This window comes from Embiotoca jacksoni, unplaced genomic scaffold, assembly GCF_022577435.1.
Source record: "Embiotoca jacksoni isolate LCO1_2020_lvr unplaced genomic scaffold, fEmbJac1.0.p SCAF_13, whole genome shotgun sequence".
NCBI lineage: Eukaryota > Metazoa > Chordata > Actinopteri > Embiotocidae > Embiotoca > Embiotoca jacksoni.
In genome coordinates, this window is record NW_027185263.1 from 10,244,398 (window position 1) to 10,271,186 (window position 26,789).

At 39.4% G+C, this 26,789-nt stretch overlaps 1 protein-coding gene across 3 annotated transcripts in view; it reads left to right on the top strand.

The window, feature by feature from the left end:
* The window catches only part of cadm2a (cell adhesion molecule 2a), a 202,913-nt gene that overhangs the window by 144,843 nt on the left and 31,281 nt on the right, over nucleotides 1-26,789 (top strand). For all 3 annotated transcript variants that reach the window (XM_069146365.1, XM_069146366.1, XM_069146367.1), the window contains 3 exons: nucleotides 2,565-2,714; nucleotides 17,813-17,965; nucleotides 21,774-21,911. In XM_069146365.1, the coding sequence (XP_069002466.1) occupies nucleotides 2,565-2,714; nucleotides 17,813-17,965; nucleotides 21,774-21,911 (441 nt within the window). The remainder of the gene's footprint in view (nucleotides 1-2,564; nucleotides 2,715-17,812; nucleotides 17,966-21,773; nucleotides 21,912-26,789) is intronic.

Sequence of the window (26,789 nt, forward strand, 5' to 3'; positions counted from 1 at the left end):
TATGTCATTAGTCCATAATGTCATGCAGATGAGAGCGTTGCTAACCTGGCTTAGCCTTGGCATGTCAGTCAAGGTGGAGGGCAATTAAACTGACCCCACTCTCCATGAGAGATAGAGCACAATTGAGCAAAACAAAGGAGGTGAGATCGAGATAAACTTTAAAGACTGGAAAGCACCAGGAGTCCGAGAATATGAAAATGAGAAACCAAAAAAGTGGAAATGCCACCCTTCAGGGATCAGCTGGAGGAGGAAACGTGACGGAGAGAGAGAAGAACAGAGAGAAGGAAATTGAGTGGAATAGATGTGAACTGGAAAAGACAGAGCAAGAAACTGAAAGTAGGAGAAAGAGTGGAGTTGAAGGGAGGGTAGGACCTAAATTTAGACATGGAAATCAGGAGAGAACAGCTGCCTCCTTCCCTCAGGAGATACATTTAAATCAGGTCTGGGTGGCCAGAGGGGAGAATGGAAGAACCTACTCCACTGGCCAATTAGGCGCACAGTACACTGCACTGTTCTAATATAACCATCATTGTGGACCCTTTGGCCCTTTCAGTCCCACTAGATGTGTAGCACCAGACACTGATGCAGGGTTTAGACAGAGGGATCCCCGGACTATTGTAAATGTGTGTAGGCACAAGTACCACTGAAGAGGAGAGGACATTGGAATGCAAAAAAGAAATATTGCTAGGTTTTTTTGTATCTGTCCAAATACAGTAAGTACAAGTGGATTTTGATAAATCTTTACAGTTTTGTCATTGAGGTTGTTTTTTTTGTCACCTCTGCATTTGATGACACACCAACTACAGTGATGAACTATAATGGTGTTGTGTTAAATCTCCCTCAAAGACATCAGTCCTACTATTCTCTGTTGTGGTTGACTTCTCTTTTTGGCCAGCACATAAATGTATCATACTGGGTTGTATGTTATCCCACTGCGTGAGTGAGAAAAATGAGGAAAAGTATGTGATTTAAAGAGAAGACGTAATAAAGAGAGCAAGAGCAGGCGCAGGAGAATGGTAAATCGTTGGCAGATCATGCCTCATGCAAAACTTTCATGAATAAAACATATTCCTGGCCTCCCATAGCTCAGATCCATTTTTCCTCCATTTCCCTCCTCTTCCCTCTCTATCTCTCACACGCATGATTAACCTCAGAAGGCCTTAATCAACACTGGAAATGACCCGTGCTCCTTGACTTACCTCTCGCTACCTCTCCTTCCCTCCTTCCCCTCATCGTCTCTCCTCTCAACACGTCCTTCACCACAGGCTTCTCTGGGATGGGGTTTGCCTCACCTGCTAATAACCCAGTAGACAAATGCTATTTAAGGGTTTGTTTATCCTACCTGAGCAATGATTAACCACTATAAGGAGAACACAACAGATATTAATAGATATTTACAATTGGGAAATCCATTAGCAGTGTTTTTGAGATGCAAACAGAATCACAAGGAAATGGTCATGGTGGCATTTAAAAGCTCCCAATTTAGAAGGATTTCTTCTTCTTTTCTTCCTCTTTTCTTCCTCTTTTTTTCCTCCTTTCCCTATGTATTTTTTTCTTACAGTTTTTCCCTGATCCTTTCCTGGGGGGATGGTGGTTTAAGATGCGAGCGTTAGCTGGGGATGAATAATCTTTCTTACCCAAGCCTTCATTCACACAGTCTTTAAAATCTGTCCCGTGGGGATGGTGACAGGGATAGATTTATGGTTATTATTATTTACCTGCTTCCTTCCTCCCTCAGCCTCCCTCTCACACACACACACACACACACACACACACACACACACACACACACAAACGTACTAAAGCGTAGACACATACAAACACCCACGCAAACACACATGCAACAAGGTGAACTGTCCAGAGTCCTGAAAACTGGCAGGCAGCTATCCACGAACCAGTTGCAAAAGCGACCTATCCATGGTGCTGAAAACTAGCTCTACTCAGCTCAGAGGTCATACAGAAATATGGTATATAACACAGTTCATCTGTCTGTTTCCCTCACTGGATGCAGGCATTGCACACATCAACAACCACACATGTACACAAGTCCACGGAAAACTGTTTTTAATTGGTCTTCCCCGTGTGGCTAAGGATTCGGGGTTGGTACCGTAGGCTAAATGCCTCCTGTGTGTTCAGTGTTAAGCTCCAATTTAGTGCACAGTAGTGACTGGCCAACCTGCCTGAACATTTGCTTTGTAATTAGGTTGTTAAGCTTTTTTCAAACACACAAACCAGATTGCCTCTCTTTGTCCTGCAGTGTGAGGGGCTGATTTTCTCCTCACGTGACAGAAAAGTATTTTCTTTATTTTATGGACATATTTATGACCCAACTGGATAAAAATCACATCACATTAGTCTATCTTCATAGTTTTTATTTTATATGATCATAATCAGGAATTGAAATTTATCACGCGAATTAGATTACCAAAGCAGCCATACAAATCAAGCAATCAAAAATGTACCATCTGTCTCACTCTGTGGCTCTGTATCGTTCTCTCTCTCTCTCTCTATCATGATGTATCCTCATCTGCTCTTACATGGCTCTCTTCTGTGTCATGTTGCAGGTATCAGCGGTCAGTATCCTCTGGTTCAGAATGTGACTGTGACAGAGGGCGGGACAGCGAACATGACCTGCCGTGTGGAGTATAATGACAACACCTCCCTCCAGTGGTCAAACCCGGCACAGCAGACCCTCTTTTTTGGGGACAAGAAAGGTGAGTTGGAGATCGACAGACGCCGCCATCCACACAACACGTGCCGTGTTCCCTATGTTAAGTCTGTGGTGGGAGAGAAATGCACAAAACTGGATTTTTTTTTTTTATTTTTTTTTCAGTCTTTTTTAGATTGGAGAACATCCAAAAAAATATATATTTTAAAAACCCTCCCTATCCCTGTGTCTCTGTCACTTGAAAAAGCTGCTGTCTTTGTTGTATCATAGCATCTGTCCCACATTTCATGTGTTTGTGTTTTCCTGTCGGTGCCTTTTTTTATTTATTTATTTTTTTTAACAGCAAGTTATTTCACAATGCAGAAAAACAGACACACATGTTTTCATAACGTCTTTAAAACCTTTCTTCTGGAGATGGCTAGTATGTGGCTATTGTTTTTTTTTTTTTACTTCTTAACTACTTTACTACATCCTTCAGCCTTACACACCCACAGTCATAGACAAATAGACACCCACTCAGACAAACACACACATACTGGCAAGCTCTGTTTCTGACTTGTTTTGCCTACATGATAACCAGTGGTGAGCATTACCTGCCATGAACACTTTGAGGGCTTTAATGTTTCTGTTTGTTTGTTCCGAGTCTATTTTACTTCAGTGTCAGAATTGTTTATTGTGTATATTTGGATAGTTGGAAAGTAGAAGTGGATAAGTGTAACTTGGTTGGAGTTTCAAGATCAAGATGAGGGTACAAGGAGCAGCTTTCTGTAGTCAGTTAGTAGCTTTGGTGATGGCTGTCAGGGATTTACATATTTTCTTTACCCTCTATATCTGAAATAAAAGATCATACTCTGCAGTTTATAATTCTGGTTCAGATCAAATCCGAACATCAGAGCAGCTCACACACTCTCAAAGTCAGCCATTTGCCCTGCTGTGCAAGTGCCCTTCACTGCAGTCCTGAAGCTCGTACTGCCTCTAGCGCATACAGTACAGAGCTTTATAAACTGAATTTTAGCTAAAAGAACAAACCCAGTCACCTGAACATTGCATGGCACCGTAATATGGCCTTGTGTATAATTGATGGTGTGAGAGCATTACATTGCAGATATTCGAAGACCCATTTTCATTTTGTGGTACAGGCATTAGCAATGGACTGTACCTTGAGTGAGCTATTTGGTGGTGTATGTTTCCCAAGGTACTGCTGTGGGTTACGATTGCAAATTAACACCACATAATATTGAAGCACACTTGAAATGTTTTAGCACAACAACAGTGGACTTATGTAGCACAAAAACGTCAGTGATAGTGTTTTTATGACAGGCAAGCAATATGAACTTCAACTTATAAGCAGAAATTTTCAAGGTCAATATTGTAAACATGACTAAAGGGAGGGATTCACTCATGTTTCAACATGTAAAAACAAGTCTATTTGATACAATCTGTTTACTCAAACTCATAGCTGTGTCGATTTAGAGTCATTTTTCTTCATAAATTGAACATACAGTATCTGTAACTTCAATTCTGTCTTGATTAAATACCTCGTATAGAATATAGTATATAAACTGAAGAGAGAGTGCTTTGTAGTTTAGGACTTTAACAACCTCATCAACCTCACAAAAACAGCCCACAATAATTGTCATCTGAAAAGACTCCAAGCTCTGTATAGTAAACAGTTTATATACTAGAGATCGTCCTTCAGAGAAATTCCCTCTGTTAAATGAATGAAAACCCTTGTTGTCTTTGCACACATTCACAGAAACAGTGAAACACCCGCTTGCACACAAACACACAGGCCCAAAGTGTGGGTGTGGCAGGAAGTCACCACTGTTTTAATGGCTAATAAGTACAAGGGGTTTATTTCTGACCTTTCACACCATCTTCAGTAAAGTCCCCATAAAGAGGATTCATGGACGTTATTTTGTTGGTTCACGCCTGCTGAAATGATTGTGCCCTGCGCATCTCTCAGCTGTATTAGTCGAGTGTAATAGAGTATGAATCATACGCACTTGTAAGTGTCTGGATTAAGCACATATGGGATTTACACGGTCGTCTTCCATTATCCCGCTCCCCACTAGGCTTCCTTGTCCATTTGTGTTTTCCCACTCTATATGTGTGTGTCCGTGTGTGTGTGTGTGTGTGTGTGTGTGTGTGTGTGTGTGTGTGTGTGTGTGTGTGTTAGCATGTATTTTTGCATATAATAAGGGAATGCATGTAAGTGCAAAGCATTTCATTTTCAGACATTTCACATTTTCACTTACGTGCCTTTTTTCGGAAAGAGAAGCAGTAAAAAGCTGTATTGAACATCAAATTCAACAGTTGATGTTCTCTGCAGGTTATTCCATATCACACCAGGGGTCAGGCTTGGGGGTCTATTTCATGGCATTTCCAGGGCAGGGCTCTGAGATTGGAAAAGAAAAACCAGCCAAGGACTGTCTTATTATCAGGAAAGCAAAGGGCTACTACTGAGGCCCCAGAACTTCTTTGCCGTTTTGGGTTGACTGTGTGTGTGTGTGTGTGTGTGTGTGTGTGTGTGTGTGTGTGTGTGTGTGTGTGTGTGTGTGTGTGTGGGTGGGTGGGTGGGGGGGGGGGGGGAATTGTCCCGCTGAACGTGGCAAATTCAGATGCACATGCTGATGGGAGCACTGAGATGGTGAGTGTTTCCAAAGTGCCACTGGCAGTGTGAGAAAGGAGAGATGTCTCAGCCGCCAAATGCCTTTGAGCACAGTAGGTTTCAGATTAATTTTCCTTGCTGCCTGTTGGGGATTAGGGCAAGCACACAGCTGCTCAAAAATACAATCCCAACCCACCAACGTTTTGCATACTTTGCCCTGTTACAAGTTAGATATTTTTCTCCCCTATGCCAACATACATGAAATCATCTTTATATAAGTTCAACATCGTGTTTGAGGTTACAGGTTCACTACACTTAAACACAATTCTTAACAAATAGGTTTTATTTAAAAGTCAGTTTTCTGTAGAGAATACACATATCGATGTACATTATTCCTTGCAGTTTAATTGAAAAGAAAATATAAATTTTCCTCTTATGCAGAGATTATTACAGACTTCTGTATATGTGGGCATCTATCCAAAAAGCTATCATGTTTGTTGTCTAATTCACCAGACTGTTGACTGTACCTTTGCGCCTGCATGTGCATGTGTCATATCACAAAAGCGTGTCCCTTACATACTCTATTAAAGTCAGCCAAGGAGCATTAGCATAAACATATTACTTTTCAAAGACAAATGCAGCAAGTGACTCCATTACGGTCCTTTGAGTGGTGCCGGTTTCACGGCTGTTGTTGTTTAATGTCAGGGCTGAGACTCACCTCTAAGACGTTTAGCCGGATGAAAGCGACTCCTCTTGTCTCCCATCCTCTCAAAGGTGCTGGCTGTGAGGGGTTGTTTGAATTTCAAATAAGTCATTGTCCCAAAAGTAGCCAATTTTGTCCTTTCCATCACTTACCACAGAGGGACTTAAGCTGTGCTTTGACAGTGAGAGAGAGATGAGCAGTGGGCAAGAGGGATTCTCCTTTATAAGATTCAAAAGAGGCTAATATCTCTTTACAAATTGCTCTTTTGGTTTTGTGTAATTCAAGACTTGATAATAGCTTTATTTCCTGGATGGAGAAATTTTGCAATGAGGCATAATTACAATTTATTCGTTATTCCCATACTAGAAAGGGCCAATGTATAATTACTTTCCAGGCTAAATTTGCAGGCCTATTTAGTGGACGTGGGAGAACTGGCTAAGGTGTGACATTTAAATCACTTATTCAACACATTTGTTGTAATTTTCTAGCCCTTTTTCACATCATTTCTTTTTTAACACTCACAGTTGAATTTCTGTTTTCAACCTACAGCACTCCCTTGATCCTTTTCTCGTTTCGTTAATTATCTGTCCACCCCAGCCTTTCAGAGTTTGGCAGTGTCGTGGTTTACCTGTCCTTATATGCATCATAAAGTATTTGCCCACAGCACACATTTGGTAGAGCTGAATACATTACAGCTTTGTCCAAAATGTGACTAATGCGACAGTACAGCTGTATAGAAAGTGGAGATGCGGTACATATTTCTTCATATTAGTGTGACATTTGGGTGCAGGTCATCGTGTCTTGACAGAATCTGTATGCTCTGCAGGATAAAACAGTAGCCCGCCTTACTGCATGGCAGTGGACTATTTCCTTAAGGTCAAGAAACAGTACATTTTATTTTGATATTGATTGCAATTTTATTTAGTCTTGACTCATGTTCACGTTGCCATTATGACTATATTTCTGGACAGCTGACAATTTTTCTCCTTGTTTACATGATCTCATTCTGTTTCCTTTGTTTTTTAATGAGTTTTCTGTCTCAGTCATCTAAAATTCTCCTTTTTGAAGGAATCGAAATGTAACTTGGATGGATTTGGAGGAATGGTTTTCACAAAACAGGCTACTTGTTAAGTAGTTGTCTGATTTAAGTATGAACCAACAGCTCTTACATTAACAATTAAATGCATATTTTTTCCATATAACTTAGAAAATATTATTATTTTATACCGGTGCTTATGCTTTTTCTTTTTCTTCCCATGTAAACTACTGGTATGACAATTTGGCAGTGAAATTAGTTTTGACATTAGTCTTCCAAAATGCTTTATTGCTGCTTTAAAATTTTGGTGGCACATTTATGGTGTTGAGGTAGATTGGTCTCGGCTCGTGATGCTGAAAAGACAAACTGGCCATAAAAAGGTCACACTGTCTCTGTAATTTTCAACTCAGTTTGAACTCAATGAGTCACCTGTGCACAGTACCACAATGCAATGCAGTTCAAGACTTGTTTTTAATGTCTGATTGCTGCAGAGGTTATATTTACTACTTTTTAAACTCAACAAAATGTTTAATTTGCCCAAATCTTTGCATGTAACATCACAATATTTGGAGCTTTTTGATGCATGTATGAGCAATAATATGTTCATGTTGTTTGAAATATTCCCAAAGTGCCGACTATACCTGTGGTGGACATCTCTGCCTAAGATGTGCCATCCACAGATTGATTGAATCTGCTTAAACATTAAGATTAGTGTTATGGGTGAACAGTTAAGGGCCAACTGCTCGTTTTTAGGCCCCCAAAGCTGCTGAATATAAAACTATTCCAGTACTCAGATGTCAAATATTCAGCTGTCTGAATCAATTTGCGGGCTGTTTTGCGGCTGTGTGAGCGCGTGTATGTGTGTGTCTGCTTGTAAGTGCTCACATATGTGTGTGCGTGTGGAATGTCAAGCATTCCACCTCCCCAGTATGCAACCATGAAAGCTTTGATGCATTCAGAGTATCTGTGCCTGAGCAATTTAGGGGATAGGCTTTTAAAAGTTTTCCAAAATAAATAACAAAATAAGAAATGCCTGAAAGACTTTTTATTAAACAGATAGCAGAACTTTTTCTCCAAACTTAATCTGAGCAGGAAAGTTAAACTTTTGAGACAGCTGTCTTTTTTTTTTCCTTCCTGGAAGAGTGCCTCTATGAAACATCCTTTCATATCGGCCTGAAGATTGGTACGGTGTTCTCTCTGATAGAAAAAAACTTGACTGTAAATCTCCAAAGATCCCTAACAAGTCCCCTCTCACCAAGACAAGGACCATAAAACATGAGAGGAAGAAAAAGAAGAAAAAGGAGATGGAATGTAGGCCTTGGTGGGATAAAGGAGAGGAATTAAGGAGGCATTTTATGAGAGGTTTCAGATGCAGTTATCACCTCTGAAAGACACAGGCAAACTTTTTCTTTCACCTTGAGCATTCTGTGTCCTCTTTCTTTGTCACCTCTCTGCACATGTCTGTGTTTGAGTATAACATTTAGCTTTTAATAGAAAAAAAGCCTCTGTCACTTATGTTTGCGTTGTACTTAGATGTGCAGACATGTAGAATAATTAAAAGCAGGGATATGTATAGTTGTCATTTTTTCTTGCCTGCGAGTCAGACAAATGTCAGCTCTGTTTGTTCTGCTGTAAAACAGGTTAGGGTGAGAAAGAGGCGACACTGTGAAATGAAGCAACAGATCCAGTTATATTAGTGGAGCCACTTATCACTGGCAGTGTGTCGAGAGAAATACCTGAGGCAAATGGGAATAATTAGCTCGCTCGTAGCAGCAGGCTTATTCTTCCTCTCTTCCTGGAGAAAGTTCTGGAGTACACAGCTGGGAATAAGAAACCACATTTTGTAATAAAACTTGATATATAAAAAGGAGGATTTCTTTTATCATTATCAGAATGAGAACATGGCTCTGCAAACATTGTCCATTTTCTTTCAAAAACTTTACCAAGTCATTTTGAAGGATAGCAGGAGTGAGTGTTCCCCAGAAAAAATATGTAACTCCTTATAGACCAAGGTAGCTGCTCTTCTACTCTTACGCTGCAGGGAAAAATGTATTCCTCTGCAAAATACAATAGAGTTTATGGGCAAGAGCTGTCTCCTCACTGACCCGCTTCTCACAAGGACTTAATGAAGTAGGGCTGGCGAAGGTGTCCCACTGAACTCAGCATGGCAGGGAGAGACAGATGAAAAAAAATCATTTCTGTCACAGAAAAAAATCTCCACAAGCCTATTACTGTATAGAGTATAGCACATTTTACATTTTAAAATGCCAGTTTGCCTCCGAAAGGTATAACAGGTAATAGAGGTTGAGAAACGGCTGAGATACAGAATATACATTATCTATTCAATAAGCATTGCATTCTGTTTGCTTTTCTCTCTTCCTGTCACTCCCTCTCTCTCACACATACACACATACACACACGCACGCACGCACGCACGCACGCACGCACGCACGCACACACACACACACACACACACACACACACACACACACACACACACACACCTTCACACAGACAAATTCAAGTCCCCAGATGGGTTGTTGACAAGGAAAAGAGAACAGCCACATCCAGACACAGGCAGCTGAATGTATATTCAGAAATTTGCACTTTTCTCATTATAAAACTGTGTCACTTGAATGAGCAAACACCTGCCAAGGTTCTATACTAATGCATACTGTCCCTGGATAGATGAAGGGCCAGGAAGGAGGAAGGAGGGGGGAGGAGGAGAGGAGGCCAGTGGAAAGAAGGAGAGGAAAAGGGCAGAAAGGGAGAAGAAGGGCAGGAAATAAAGGGATAAAGTGAAATGTGCAAATATGATATGCTAAAAGTGTATGAGTTTAGAGTCATCACTCTTTGCTTATGTGTGCCCTCTGTATGTCCCTACATAAAACCTCATCCCTAATGTACAAATGTAATTACCATCCACGCACACTCACAGACACACGCCCATGCCCACACGCGCCATGCTTCCTCACCTGCTGCTTTTAATGATGGAGAAGACTTGCCATGAAAAACTGTTTGTCATGCAGCTACATTAGATATGTGGATGTGTGCGTCATGCCTGTTGCATTGTACACAGAGTATGTCGCTGGTGTGCTGTGGCCATCTGCACGGATGATGATTTGGAATTGTAGTGAGGTCCTGCTTCCATACTTAGGAATCACAAAAGCATCAGCTGTGTATGTTAATACACGACACGTCTCTCGTGTTGACCTGGAAACTGCTGTTTAGACTCTTAAGTCACGTTCACACCTTTTATTCCCTTCAGAAACAGAGAAAAAATTATAAATGATTGCCTTTTAGTTCTAGTGGGGTAATGTGCCGTAAATATGAAGGTTGTATTTGACTCGAGTTTGACTGCGTTAGTCAGATTTAGATACTTTTTACATATTCTATATTTATTGCCATTTGTATAGTGATAATGATGTTGTCTATTACATAACCACAGTAAATGGTATAGTCAGGGATGTAGATAGATAGATAGATAGATAGATAGATAGATAGATAGATAGATAGATAGATAGATAGATAGATAGATAGATAGATAGATAGATAGATAGATAGATAGATAGATAGATAGATAGATAGATAGAAAAATAGATAGTAGTGAGAAAGATGTATGTAGATAGATAATGTGCTTTGTTGAAGTATCAGAGCCAACTGTGAAGTGCACGCACACAGGCGCAAACACTGTTGAGTTGCAGCTCATTGTGTAAGGTTGTGTAACCATTGTGGTGGCAGGTTAACATACAATAATCAATAATGGAGCCTCAATATTCAAATTACTTTCATTTTATATAGTCAATATAATCATGCTATTTTCAATGGCTGTTCTGGATTGATTATCAGTGTTATTGTCTGATTTCAGCTACAACACGTTCCTCTTCTTTTTCTTCTGTCTGCTTACACACTTTAGGACTTTTAATTTGAAACAAATACAGGAAGTGTGTATTTTTGTTACCGCGTAATTCAGCAAACTTTAACAGCGGAAACGGTTGCGGATCAAAACGAAGCTTCAAGTTTACATCATGAATCAATCAATTTACCTTAAATGTTAAATGTCATGACAACTTTGATTCATTCTTTTTTTTTTTCACTGGTTCTCTTTCACCATATATGTTTTAGAGATCACTGGATGCTCAAACACTTAAACATGTACATTAATTTTAACCAGATTAAGAGAACTGGTGAACATTTTATTTCCTCACTTTGTGAAAACAAGTGGCGGAGACACGTTCTGGTTCGCTCCCTCAACACTACACCTATGGGTATAGTCATGTTCATGTTTCTTGATTAGTAGAATACATTTAATTTTACCAAAAACAATGAAATACGACAGTATCACAAACAATCACCAGCATATTGACTGTATGTATATTCATCTTTCAACATGACAGATCCTACTTTGTTTATCTTAGTTGTAACTCTTAATGTACTGTAACATTTGCAGGTGCACAATTATAACTAACTAATTGGATGTTTACACATTGAACACTGTGTCTGTTTTCTCTATAATTTGTACCAAATCACAGAGTTCTTTTTAAAAAAAAACACACCAATTATGGACCCATTAAAATAAAATGTTACTGCTTTGGATCCACGCCCGTAACGCAGTATCACACCGAGGTGAAGTGTTGACCAAAAGGAGATTAAAGTCTGTGAAATTTATCGATCATGGATTGTTGTATATTAATCTGTAATTAACTAATTAGGTGACCATAATGATTGCATGGCACATCATGCACAAAGTGTTTGTATGAAACCACATTTAGTTTCATTCAGACTGCTTCACCGGCTGACTGAATGTTTTCCCTCATAATAAAAATGTCATTTCTAATTTAAAAGAAACAAGACATCTTTGGCCTTTTCTGTGCAGCTCTTCTCTGTCTTTTTCAAAGATTTCCTCTTATCCTTTCCAGATAAAAAAAAAAAAAAAAGAAAAGAAAAGAAAAAGAAATAGCTGACACTTTCCCAGTCTGTTTAGTCCCTTCTGAATACGCCTTTTTGGAACAGAAAGTGTCATGGCTTTGGTGTTATGGTCGTTTACTAGCTGTTGTTCAATCGGTCATGGCCGTATTCTGGGGAACCTCGACACAGACGGCTTCTCTTTCTCAACGGTCATCACCTACAGTAATTAGATGGAAAATCTTTCTGCCTCCACTGGGCTTCTGAATAGAAAACTGCATCAGCTTTGGCAAACTTATAATTGTCATGTCTCAAGGTAGCCCGTGTTAGTTCTGCTGAGATTAAGGCAATGAAATGTATAAAATGCTCTCTTTCTCGCTCTCTCTTTAACACACACACACACACACACACACACACACACACACACACACACACACACATACTGTAAATCTTGTGCACTTGACAGGCAGCAAAATAGACAGAGGTGTTTTGACCATTTGTCGCAGAAAAAAATAAAACTTTGCTGCTGACAAGTGTGGCTTTGCTTTCTGTGTCTCTTTCTATATACATGGAGAGACTGAGACTAAAGCTCAATGAGCAAAGAATCTGGTTGCAAATTCAGTAAGTAGTTATTGCGGAATACAAATGTGACACTCTTTGATGTTGACAACAACACCATCCTCCATGAGCACATTCAGGACTGTTGGCACTAATGGTCTGTAATGGATGGCAGGCAGCTGCTGCACCTTCACAGACAAATGGTAAAGGATGCATTCCTCTTCTCCGCTCTCTCTGTCAATATCCAACCTTCCACTGAGCACAGAATAGGGGGAGCAGAAGTTACGTTTCTAGGGAGAACAAAAGGTAGTGGTGGAATGTATTTTTTTTTACATGTAATTGAAACATGTGAGTCTCATGTACTATATGTGAACATGTGTGGAGGGTTCTTTAAGCTCTCAATTGTCAACTGTCATATCTATCTGCATAGTATTTAAAATGTTCAATATACAAAATTTTGGTTTTCATGTTTTAAATAAACCCAGTGTACATGTACAGTCTTTATACAATTAGACAGATAAGCTATGCCCAACTCTCTTTGGGTGTTTTGGCCCTTACCAGGCCAGCTGTTGGGACAATGATTTGGCCACATCAGTTTGTGGCCTTCACCTCACCTCAGCCCCAGTCCAACTTCTTCTCTCACGTCTCTACTCATCTTCTCAAGGATGTTCCTCTTTCTTGAAGGAAGTGGCTTCTCCCCTGCCCTGATGAATTGGAGTGATGATGCTGATGTCTCTTTTGTTTGCAGCTTCATACATTTCTCCCAATATTTGTTTGAGCCAGGAAGGTTGTATCTCCGTTGGGTGTTGCATCCTGACAAAACGGGGTCCAAGGCCACCCTTTCAATGAAGGTAGTGGGTTTTCTCTCAGTCCTCACCTGTGCAGGTTTACAGGAGATGGGAACTGAAAAGAAATTCAGAAGGTTTTCCAGCTTCCACAATTCAGTTCAGAAACGTTCTTTGTCTAGACATCCTGGGATGCCAGTTTCACTGCCTTTGCCTGAATCTGGATCATCACTTCTCTTTCCTGCTTCTGTTTTTTTAGCGTGTCTTCTCTTGCACTGGTTCACAATTACGTTACTCAACCTCAGGATTTGTAATGCCAGGACACCTAAGACAAAAGTTAAAGAAAAAAAGTGAAAAGTTTATTTACAAACAAAAGTCAGATTGTGACTCAAGAAAATAATCAAGACCAAACCATCTTGGAAAAATAATAATTTGTAATTTGCTCACTGACAGATTTGGCTATTGATGTGGGACTTTGTTTTTATGGTTTTGTTAATTTCATTACATTTAAGTAAATGTTTTTATTTTTTCCTATATTAATACTATCCTTACCAGTTTTATTATGATTTCATGGTTATATATAACACCTTTCATGTTTCTAAACCGATCCTGAATCCACCCTTCCAGGGGGATCAGCATGATCCTGCTTTTTGGCATCAAAACTGATCTTTGCCTGTAACTACTGAAAAAAAAAGCAGAGACACATGATTGGATTATGAAATCCAAATTCTGAATTAAATGATAAGAATCTTCAAATTCAGTCAAAGTTCAGTTTTGCATTATCTGTGTCTGCTGCTGTGTCATGCAGGTGATGATTGACAGGATGTTTTGATATTACCACTCATACAATCAGGTTGCTTCAACTGCGTCAGTTTACAATTAGGCCCTTTGATTATAAATGTGAAAAGAGTCTCTCAGTTCATTTTCTAATTAGTTTCTCAAGTACACCAACAAATCAGAATATCCTATGTACTGTTAAAAGAACTATCCGTCCTCTTCCCTCGATCTTACATAAACAGCTCCTCGGCATAGGCTGGTGAAGAGAGGAAAGGATGAAGGCAGAGTTGCATTGCGACAGCTAGTGAACCAGCAACAGTAAATGTATTTTCTGACATTTGCCTGCTCTTCCTTCCTTGCCCAAAGCAAATAAGACAACAGATCAATTTAAAGTAGCATTGTTTAATTTGTACACATTCACAGGTTAATGGAGCTGCCTGAGTAGACAGAATGAGGTCTGCGGTGGGAGGAAAGAGAAAGACTGACAGACAGAAAGATATACAGAGGCAAAGAGAATTCTTTGTCAGTATGTACAAATAATCTATTCTTTGTCTTAGTTTTTTTTCTTTGCTCTATACATTTGTGTGTACACACGCTGCATGAAACATAACTATCTTTCCAGGGCAGGTTTTACCATTAACTGTACTGGTAGTGCGTTAGACGAAAACTAATTCAGTGGTCTTGCATTGATGGCCGTGTGTACTCACACACACCCATGCACACACAGAAACAGGAATTTACTGTCACCAGTGTAAAGCCTAAAGATATGTCATGTGCTCATATCAACATGTCATGCCGGCTCAGGCTCAGCACACAGCATGTAGAGATAACCGCTGTTGCGAGGAATAGGAAAGGACAGAACAAATGCAATATTCAATGAGAGAGAGCAGCTGTCGTTTAGCCAAACTGATTACAACTATGTTGCCATTTACTGTAGGTAGCCTGGATCCAGCAAAGCGAAGCTTTGACATGAGATAGTGCGCTCGCTGACATTTCTCTACATTTGTCAGTTCTGTGATCACCGTAGCATGCACCCACAGAAGCTGTAAAAATAATGCAGCTTATGTGCCCAACACCTCCTTTCACATTGACCTGAACAGCTAGAAATGTAAATGTCTAACATTTACAATGGAACAGTTGCCAATATGTATAGATAATTAACCTGTGCAGGACCCAATGCCTACCGCTTCACCCAGCTTGCATGGGAACAGAATTTGAACAACTCTTTTTTTTTTAATACTATGCTGGAGAAATATGGACATTTTCAATTGAATCCTCTAAATACATGAGGTAATTAAGTATAAAACTTTGTGCAGAGCATCTTTTACTCCCACTAGACTTTCCTTCCTGGCCAGTATTGGCATGGTTGTAGGGGCGGGGGTGGTTTGTTGCACCTGTTGTGGGAGTGCCTTGAAGAATTGTTTGATCCAAGTTAGTTTTGGTTCCAAATTTTAAAAAAAAATGATTCACATTTCCAGTTTGCCCTGTATTATGCTCAGGCAGAAGTTTAAAGAAGTGCATTCATTACAAGTAAACTTACTATGATGTTTCTCAAAAATAATAATCTAGATGAACCGGACAGACTGGAAACCACCCTCATCAGGTATATTTCATTAATTGATATCAGTGATTGACAAATTACAGCCTTTAAGTAGTAAAATCACAGCTAATGCTGTAGCAGTTGGCATTGATCAATCAACTGTAAGACTCTTTTAACACAGTTACATTCTAAACAGTTATAATGTCCGCACAATGTTTTAAAAAATATCTCAAAAGTTAATTTACTTTCTGTAATTTGCATCCCCATATGATACAATATAATACAATGAAGAATTCATTTTATATTGTTGCCATACATTTTAATAGATGATAGATTTAATAGAATTGATCAAGTGTTTGATATAGAGTATAGATTAATGAGAGTTTGTATTTTCAAAGTCACATGATTGGTGTGGATTAACGAAGATTAAGGTATTTTGGAAATAAAAATGACCTTTCTAATGCCGTCTTAAAACGTTAGGATGCTGTGATTGAAGTAGTTCTTAGATACCTTGAGTATCATTTCTCACAATTCAGCCAGAAAGCCTTTAAAATACTCTACAAATAGACTGTCGAGGAGCGTTTACTTTTCTCATCTACATACAGTAAAGAGGTAACCAAAAGCAGAGGGTTTTTGTAAGAATTCTCACATATTATCAGAAAATAAGAATATTTCTTCACACCGCACATGAAAGACAACGTGAACATCTGTACAAAAATAATCATGCCACTTTTCTGTTGAACCCAAACATACACACTCAACACACATATAAACACACACGCACACTTGAACAAGGTGAGCACCGAGTCACTTTCATGGAGATTAAAAGCAGAGTAGCCTTGGCTATAAGGTTTGTAGAAAGGCAATGTAAGGTGTGAATAAATCTCCTGAGCAGCCAAGGCCACAGAAATGGCAAGAACGGAATTTTTGTACTCTCAACAATTCACATGTTCTTCTTTCAATATATAAACCAGTTTTGTATAAACCTTTCTTTTATGTGGTTCGTTTTGTGTCTCTCTGCATTCGTTGGACACAAGAGTCATGTCGTTTTCAAGGTGTCAACACGTTCTAAAATCTTAGCACCCGCTCCCGCTGTATCACAGATATAAAGCACAGTATAAAGTCTAGTTTGAAGGCCATACTGTCATTCATCCAATCTCAGAAAATCTATTTCAACTCCTACATCTTGCCAAATTCTCATTAGGCCTCTCTCTCTGCCTGTTATTGAAGTATTGATTTACATTCCGTTATGTCTTTTGGAAAATTACATTTTCATATAAGTAAATGTCTACAACGGTTTCCAGCAGAGAAAATTGTATGCGAACCGTTTACAGTAGAGGTGTGCTGATGCATTCATTTTCAGATAAGAAAAGATAAGAAAGTTCCATTTTAAGGTCACAGTTTTTGTAGATTGTTTATACATTTAAATATATCCGTACATATGTTATTTACATCTTGGTTTGTCTAAAACAGGCATTATTTTATTTTCAAAGGAGTAAACAACATAAACGAGCATATTTAGGCAATGGCACTACCCACACTATACAACCAAGTTTAGCCTTTTAAGATTAGTGGACAAAATTGAATTTCCTTTTGCAAATAGATAGATAGAACAGCTAGGTTAGCACATTTATAAATAATGCCAAAAGCAGAATTGTCTATATATTGGGGTCTTTGTGGAGGTACAGAAAATTTGAGTTGAAATAATCTTTTTGATAGCTCTCTGCTGTAATTTTGTCCACAATATGCACATGCTAAGCATCGTATAATAGAGATATAGCAAAGTTCAAAAATATCCTGATAATTGTTTTCTACTTTGCTGTTTCCTGCTGCTATGAGCTAAAATGTATTCCATGATTCTTCTCACCATCTCTGTGTGTGTGTGTGTGTGTGTGTGTGTGTGTGTGTGTGTGTGTGTGTGTGTGCGTGTGTGCGTGCGTGCGTGCGTGCATGTGCGTGTGTGTGTCCAGTTCACGTCCCAATACACATCAACGTATATAATGGGCATTGGTATAAACTAGTTTTGTTAAATGACAAAGAACACAAGAAGAACAGAGACAATTAAATAGTTACTATATATCTGACTGTATCAAATGTTGCAAATGAATTAAAACCCTCGCTCTGTGATCATAAGGATGTGGGTCTCCCGCGGCTGCTCGTTCGCTGTTGTTTAAGCAGTTTGTAATGTTTGCTAACTGTCCTTCTGTCTCTATCTGTCTCTATCTCCAGCTTTGAGGGACAACAGGATTGAGCTCGTGCGTGCATCATGGTCAGAGTTGACTATCAGTATTAGTGATGTCATGCTGTCTGATGAAGGCATGTACACCTGCTCCCTCTTCACCATGCCCGTCAGAACAGCCAAAGCCTACCTGACTGTTCTAGGTGAGTACAGGATCTAAAACAGTCATTTAATTCCTGCTTAAATGAAGCATTCATATACAGATACACTGTTACATAACATCAGTATGTAATAACATAGTTTCGCGGTGCACACACCTTTTCTCTTTCTGATTTGCCACGGTTTAAAAAAACACCTACATATCCCACAATTGCTTTGAACAGTGTCCAGAAAACAGGTGTGACATTGTTGCTTCCAGCTGTGGGGAACACATGTTTGTAGAGCAAGGAAAAGTGTTGGGTTAGTGAGAGGAAGAGAGACAATCAAAGGTTGTACTCCTCACTCAAATCTGTCTTGTGGCTGCAATGCCTTATAGTCTACATACGTACCCTAGTATTTGAGGAAAAAAATGGTATCCATGCCTCGTCTGTTTTCATTTCTCCCCAGAAGATTGCTGAACATACAGAATGCTCCTGAGGAAAGGTTCTGCTTTAGAGAAAAAGAGCTCCCTTTTAGCTTTAGCCTTCAAGACAATAGTACATACTGAACATATGGTAAGATGAGCCCAAAAATGCGAGCTACAGTACATTGGCAATAGTTCTATTTATAGAAAACATGATAAAAAAAAAAAGTTTCCATAAAACAGGGAGGAAAGTAGAAAGTAACTTGGTTTTTTTTTGTGCATGTTTAATAATATTTCAAAGGTTTGAAGACACTACCAGACGGCATATTTTTTATAAAAAATGTTCTAGATTTTGGCATGTAGTAAATCACAGCGTATAAATAAAATAATGTACGCCACAATTCTGCCTTTTTTTTTAACTATGGATTGAACATAATTGTCAATTTATGGTTTTGCTGTGATCCGTTCTGGTCAGAAATAGCCTGTTGCTTATGCCTGCAACTAAAGACAAATGAAAACATACTGTTAGTACCTCCCTCCCTTTAGTAGTGTTTGTGTTGTGATCATCGCCTCACACAAACATTGTCTCATTTCCTGCCACCGGGCTTATTATCTTGCCAATTAGTTGTCGCTAATGTTAATAGATGTAGTATTGCACCCCAGGACCATTAACTGGCTCTCTGTGTTAACAAGCATTCTGAGAATTAGAGACATTAAAGGTGACTGCTCAATAAGGATATGGAGGAAATTATTTTGCAATATTAAACAATAGTTAATGGTGCGAGCCAGGAAACAGAGAGGGAGATTTAATAAACACACAAAATGGCCTGGAATTGGCCTGGTTTATCTGCCACTGTTTCCGGACAATGATTGCTGGGAACAAACACAAGAAAACATTGAAAGTGATTTGGAACGAAACACCGAAACTCGAAAATGAACATGCAAGCTTCACATTGCAATATTTTGGTGCATAATTACAAACATATGCTCATCTATTACCACAAACAATAATTTTGTAAAGATAATGGGAATGTCATAAAACAAAGAACTGGACAAATCAAACTTTGGACCTGATGGTGGTGCTAGATGCAGAAGTTAACGGTCACCAAATTTAACATCCTGAGGGGAACATAAATGTGTGTATTGAATTTGATTGCAGAACATCTAATAGTGGCTGAGACATTTCAGTCAAAGCCCCAAATGTGAATCACTTGACGATGCCAAAGGAAAAGTCAGGGATCAACAAAGTCATTAGAATTCATCCACTGAGGGCCACGAGAACCTGTAAATATTATAGAAATCTATCCAGTTGATATTTCAGTCCGGACCAAATCAGTGGATCAACCAACAGACTTACACTGCCATCCCGAGAACCCTGCTTTCAGCCTGGCTAAAAACTGCATGACGTGACAGGCATAGCATTCAACCCATACTTCACTTCACAAAAGTTAAATGATTATCTGTAACTGACATTAAAATTGCCTCTCAATAACTTAATTTAAAAAATACTTCCTCAAACTCCAAATGCATATTGATGTGCAGATTAATATAAAGCAGTGTGATCACAAAGACCACATGAGTTATCAGTGGAATCCATTTTCTTTTTTCCACTATGCATCAGAGATCAAGCTCCTTTTCATCTCTCGAAAATGCTGTTGGTCACGCTTAAACAGATGTGCGCACACACAAATCCACCACAGCACAGATCAATCCATGATGCACAAATGAGCAGAGAAACAGGTTCACCCCGTACCCCTACATTCACACACACACTCGCACGCAAACAGCCAGAAGGTTTAAAGCATTGCAGCCTCTAGCCACCCAAAGGGAACGGGACTGTATAAGATGAACATTGTATTTGATCTGCTCTTATTCAGGGTGGGAGAAAAAACATCAAACACTTCTCTAAGTCAAGCCACACGTACTCCTTCACATGCTTCCACACACACACACCACAGGATTTAGATATAGAGACTTGTACTTTATGGACTTCAAAACAATGCATGGAATACATTTGCATAGAAACACATGCATATTAAAAATGACTTGTATTACATTTAGTTAGATGATGAGGACCAGATCTCACTGAATAGTGTGTTTACCAAGCAGCAGCTATTGTTGGGATTGTGTATGCAGTTTTGGCCTTGAAATGAATTGTAAACATAAAACAGGAGGACCTTTAATTCTGGTAATAAAACTTTCAAGAGGTGGTGAGACAGAGAAGGCAAGAATCAGTCAATGGCATTGACTGACAGACCTTTCAGTCACTCAGCCTGAGGCAGACTTATTGCTCATTGACATTAGAAGGCCAGACACTACACACTAAAAACACTCATTACAAGGCCAGTAATTAACATTTGCTATGCAACCTCATGGCCTTCTCTGTGCTCTCGAGCGTTTCCTTATGCACATGTCCACACACTCAAACATATTTTTCAATTCAGTTAATTTCCGCTTTATGTATACACAGCCAAATTACCACTTAAGTCACCTCAAGGGTTTTTACGCCGTAATGATGAGACCATACAACTTTGTAGACAGAAAACCAAGAATTTCCACCTGAGCAAACATCTGGTGACAGTGGGGAGGAAAAACTCCCTTAAAACTGGAAGAAACCTTCAACTGAACCAGACTGTGAGGTGGGCCGCCATCTGCCTGACTAGTTGATGTGACAGGAGAGCAGAGAGAGAAAAGAACAGCATAGAGAAAAAGCAAACAATAAACATTGAGCAGGTTGGTGGGGCCAGTAACCGGTGATGTGAAACATGCAGCTCCAAACCCAGAGATACCTGCAGAAAGGTACAGGGAGAGGACAAAGCACAAACTACTGGAGAGAGAAGACACAAAGTTAATGACGTGCAACAGTGGCATATAAATACATGCAGAGTGAAAGAGAAGAGGAGGGGTGTCTGGTTTCACGGGGACAACAGTTGTTCTTGTGGAAAGTGTTCATCCTAAGATTGGACACCCAGAGGTACCTGTAAGTTGGTTCTTAGAGGACACATTGCCTGTTCAATTTTTTAAAAGGTAATTTTTCAACTCTATGACAATCACAATAAAAACTCCATTTAACCTTCTTGCAGTGGAGACAGATATCTCATAACCTGGAAAAAAAAAAAAAGGAATCAAAACTATCGACATGGCTAGGTGCCAATGGATGTAAGTGAGAAATGTGTTTCTTGTAATTTGGATGAGCCGACCCCTAAAGAAGGGGATGACCCAGTGTTGAGAGAAAACCATCCACCCATGTGCCAACAAGAACCTTCCCTGATGTGTTCTCGGTCAGGACACTGCTCAGGGAAGCTCTGTGGTCTGCTCTCTAATCTCCCCGCAGGTGGGTAACCTGGGGGAGAATTTCCAATAAGGCATAATAATGTTATGTGTTGCATAACGACATACTGCTGCGTGTAAATTAGTTCTATCGCTGTGATTTCCATTCCATCCTTCAGGTGTGCCGGAGAAGCCGGAGATCGATGGCCTGACAAAGCCCGCCATGGAGGGAGACCAAATCACTCTGACATGCATGACTCAGGGCAGCAAGCCGGCCGCGGACCTGCGCTGGTTCAGGAACGAAAAGGAGGTCAAAGGTATGTAACATCTCTGTTTGTATTTACATCACAACATTGGCATTGATGGTGATGAGTGTTATGTCTATACAAAAACTGTGTAGGGTTTCACAATGTAAACTATGGTGAATGGCAAAACATTCCCTTATTCGATAACCAGGATTAAGACTTGTTTTTGTATTGCATTAAAAGAAAACATGTTGATAATCTGTTTTGTTTTTTACCCAGTTTTGTTGATTTAAAACATTAATCTACAACATATTTTATAGAAACAAAATTACCAATTTCGTTATTTTCTTAAGTTTTAAAATCCATAAATATTCAGTATTAGTCATGTTCAGTGCTGTTATTTTGATATCTTCTCAGTTAGGCCCACAAAGTCAGCTCCATCTCCACTGTGTTGTCAAACAAAACAAAAATATTGGTTATCACATTTTAGCAATGTTTACACTGTGCTTTATATAAACAAAAAGATCACACATAGGGCAAACAAAATACAAATTTTGTGTTTTAAAATGCATTCACAGGGAGAAGAAAGTCTTTTTCATAAAAGTGGCCCCATTAAACTGCTGCAGTGAATGTTTCAACAGTGTATTTATGTTCCGAACAAGTTGTTTCTAACAGAGCAGATTCAGCGTGTGTCCTCTGGCCTGAGACCAATACATTAACCTCCCTTGTTATCAGAGGGCTGTTCTGGATCGCACTGACTGGTCTACATGCCTCATTTCCACCCTGCTCCTGCTCTGTTCTACTTGATGAGCCATCCACTTTGTAATTGTTTGAACTTGACAGCGAGGGAGAATGAGAGGGAATACTGAGAAAAAAAAAAGAAAAGATTAGGACATGAAATGATGAAATTAAGTTTTTGAGGAAGACAGAAACAGATGCGGTTCTGTATCAAATAAAACATATCCAGTGGGACAGACTGTCACAGATCATCAGCACAGTTGCAGAACTTTTTGCGACGCTCTCTGTGTTGTTCCACAAAGCAGATTAAAGGCAGATAACAAAATGTAAATCACCAGTTTTCTAATTTAAATGACTGGCAAAAACAACAATGCAAATGTTGGGAATGACACTGTCAAAATCTTTGAAAAACTAAACAGATCACTGAAACTCAGTAATGAGAATAACAAGCAGCCAGGTGTTGCACATCTTAAATGCCCAATTAAATGTAGCAGAATTTGCTTCATGAGAAGGATTTGGGATGCGTAACACAGACACTTCACAGAGTTCATTTCCCTGCTTATACAAAGGATTAATAAACCACCCAAATATTTTTTTGCCAAAGCGTGCATGACTTTTTTCTTATTAACTTTGCATATTAATAATTTCTTTCTGCTGTCACAGACAACATTAACCAGGTCTATCATCTGTCTGGCACACAGTGCTATCTGTGTGTGTGTGTGTGTGTGTGTGTGTGTGTGTGTGTGTGTGCGTGCGTGCGTGCGTGCGTGCGTGCTTGCGTGTACAGTATTTTAAATAACTTTTTCAATACATATTTCTACTGCAATATATTAGACACGCCTTATTAATCACCTGGTAACGGAGATGTTTTTCTGCCCCATGCTAACTGCTATTGGTCCTTTTATCCTTATGCTTATTAACACTGACATCATACATTAAAATGAGTTCAAATTACATGCAATGCATAATGCTACTCTTTAGGATTATAAATTAAAACACTAATCCTACACTTGTTAAATGCTATGTTTATAAGTAGATCCCCAAGTTGCATATTGTTGTTTTTTCAACACTTTTTGTAATCTAACTAATCACCATGTTTTTGCCACTCCACTTTGTGTTTCTTTTGTTCCCCTTCTGAAGAACAAGCATATAGTACACTAATTAGCAGGGTGAATATTTTTGCTTACAGGCTTATTGTGTCTCTACGGGTGATTATTGCTTCTCCCAGTGGCCCACCACTGAAAGAAGAGCTCCCCTGTAAGGCAAACCGAGCCAGGACATTATATTATTTTAATTTACCACAGAAAGTTAACAGGTAGTCAAGAGATCCTCGGTGCTTCGAGTGGAGGTAGTCTCAGGAGGATACGCTCTCTCATTAAGGTCAGATGCTATAATTCTCTCCTCAACTTGGCACACGACCGTCTTTAATTTGGCCCTCGCGCAGTTTTATATTAGGATATTTTTCACTGTGACAAGGTTGTGTTTCTTTACCCAGAAAGGACATGATCGTCTGTATAAATGTAATTTGTATTGCGTATGCATCACTGCTAAAACTGATAATATTGAAGGGAGTTTATATAGAAATGATGTAGTCCTTTTTTCTCTTTGTGACTGTGTCCCAGAACAGGAGCAGAAACTTAACACTTAATACAAATGTCAGATTAGAAGATAGTTGTCAGATTCGGTATTGGACTCGTCAAGAATTTCGATCGGAGGTGATGTTCGGCCCTCGCTGAATTCACTGAAAACTCTCAACGTCTGCCATTACACCCTTTCTAGCCAAGCTTAAGTGCAGACAGCTCAGCCTGCTGTCTGACTTTAGGGTTTCCCAGGGTCCAGATAAGCAAGCAGATAAGACCAAATCGATGCTCGTTTTCCTCAGTTTTAAGCAGATATCATGTTTATCTTTCATTTTAATTAGCTGGTAGATTATATTGAATCCATCTTATCATGATTATTCAGACCTGCGCAGAACATCTTTTTTTATTTATTTTTAAAGCTGTGTTAATCCCACACGCTGGATCAAAGTGAAGTAAGAGAAAGAATATGAACTTATGATGTATAAAAGCTGAAAATCTTCTTGGTTTCAAAGGTTCAGGAAACATTGATCCCTGGAGTAATAACCTGTCTTTCTTGACAAGTAGAGGGTCTGTTTTTAATTAGCAAGTCATTGCTCAGTGCGCATTTACCAGACATATTCAGGACATGTTTACTTTAGAAAATAGTCTGTTCTCAAGACTATGATTGACACATGCTCATTTACACATTTAGTTCTACTTTGTCAAAGCACAAAATGGATTTCTGCCACTAATTGGCCCCCTTTGTTGTAGTAATGAAAAGGTGTAAATTATTATCTCGACACCGCCAGTCGCAGTTGTTATGCTGTATATGACACCAAAAGATAGTTTATTTGTGTATAATTGTATATTACAAGTGTGTGTTAAATGCAGAAATGAGACCAACCCAGTAGTAGCCACCCCCTGGCAATTTCCTCCCCAGGCTTTAAAATGACAAAATACATAAATGCAAGTAAACACAAAGGGCAGCGCATGTTAATTCCCACTGTATGCATGCATGTGTAGGTGTATGTGAGTGCACTTGAAGTGTTCATCATCCTCACAGGATCAGGGTGTGTTCAATGTGAAAAGCCATCTGATTGTGGGCAACCATGCTGGGAATAAATGACAATTGTGACATATTGGTGTGGGATCCGGGGGAATAGAGAAGATTATATTACCGGCAGAGCTACTGGAGCAGTCCATCACCCATTCGAATGCAGTTAACAGACACCCTATGCTAAGTGTGTATGTGTATATCTGCGTATATGTGTGTGTCTCCGTGAGCAAAACAGGCAGATGGAGCAGACAGCCTGCATGTAAGGACATAAGCTCGTGTGTGTGGAACGGAATCCAATATTCTTATTTTTCAGTCTCTTTGTCCCTCAGATCCCCTCAGTCCCCACCCAGTAATGATATATTTCTATCTCAGTTACACACCATAACCCAGAGAGACCTCTTCCAATATCACCACATGTAGAAGTTGTTTACACACCACTGAACCAGGGGGAGCTGTGTGGAGACCAAGCAAGACAGAGATGAAATGAATATTTATTTCAAATAAGGGTGGGGATGTTTGCTATCAGGCTAGCATTATCATACTCTCTGACCTAAACTGTAGAGGTTATTGCTTCATCATGTTACGCGATAGCTCAATTCCAAGGGGGCTTAAGGAAAAAAACGCAGAGATTTGATTCAAATTCGCTCGCGGTCACATCCCCATGCTATTGTCAAACGTGTTAGTCAAGGACAAAGAACTATTACTGCAGACATACCTTGCGCTATTTTAGGTCGTTGTCTGCTGACTTTTCAATATCACTCAGGTCTGCCCGTTCACTGAAGAGTTGAACAACCTTTTGAAATAGAGCTGGCTACTTCTTCATTTATGCGTAATTGTCCTTGACTACGGCAGAATACGGTGACCATCATTATTCTAAGGTTTGCACCGGAAAGAGCTATTGAGGTAAGTGGAGAGGAAAGAGCTCCCGGAGCTTATTTCGGAGTGATGTTGAGCTTGATGAGACTGCTAGTGACATTGCAAACACTGAAATAAGAATGGAGTTCAGGAATTTAAAGTTTTCTAGTTAAAAAAAAAAAAAAAAAACATTTTCTGCCACTGTGGCGGTGTTAGACAATCTCGCTCACTTCTTAAAATGTCTGTGTTGGTGACTACATTTATACTATCCAGCTCCCTGAGGTGGAGTGGATCGATGACCATTAAAGATGTAATTTCAAGATGGCTCCTGCAAGTCACAGTGGCATGAATAAAAGATGTCTAAGTTGGACCCACAAAAAAGCATATTCACCCTCTGTATCCTGTTACATGTGGACCACAAATGCAAAAGTGCTGGCTTGCATACACACACTGATCTGTGGAAATGTATAAGCTTTGTACATTACGTGAAATATGAGTTTAGTTTTTGTCTAATTTTATATTTCGTTCAAGACTGTTAAAGTGAAGTGCAGAGGTATATTTGGCTGTATCTTTTGCATCACCCTTCCTTTTTTCTTTCTTTAAACTCATATCTCCCTGATTAAATATGTCCAAGTAGCAGTCTGTCTGACTTCACCTGTCTGTGGCAGCATGAGAGTGTGTGATCAGGTTAACAGACTTAGCCTGGAGCACAAACGAAAAGTAGATTGCAGATTGCTGCAC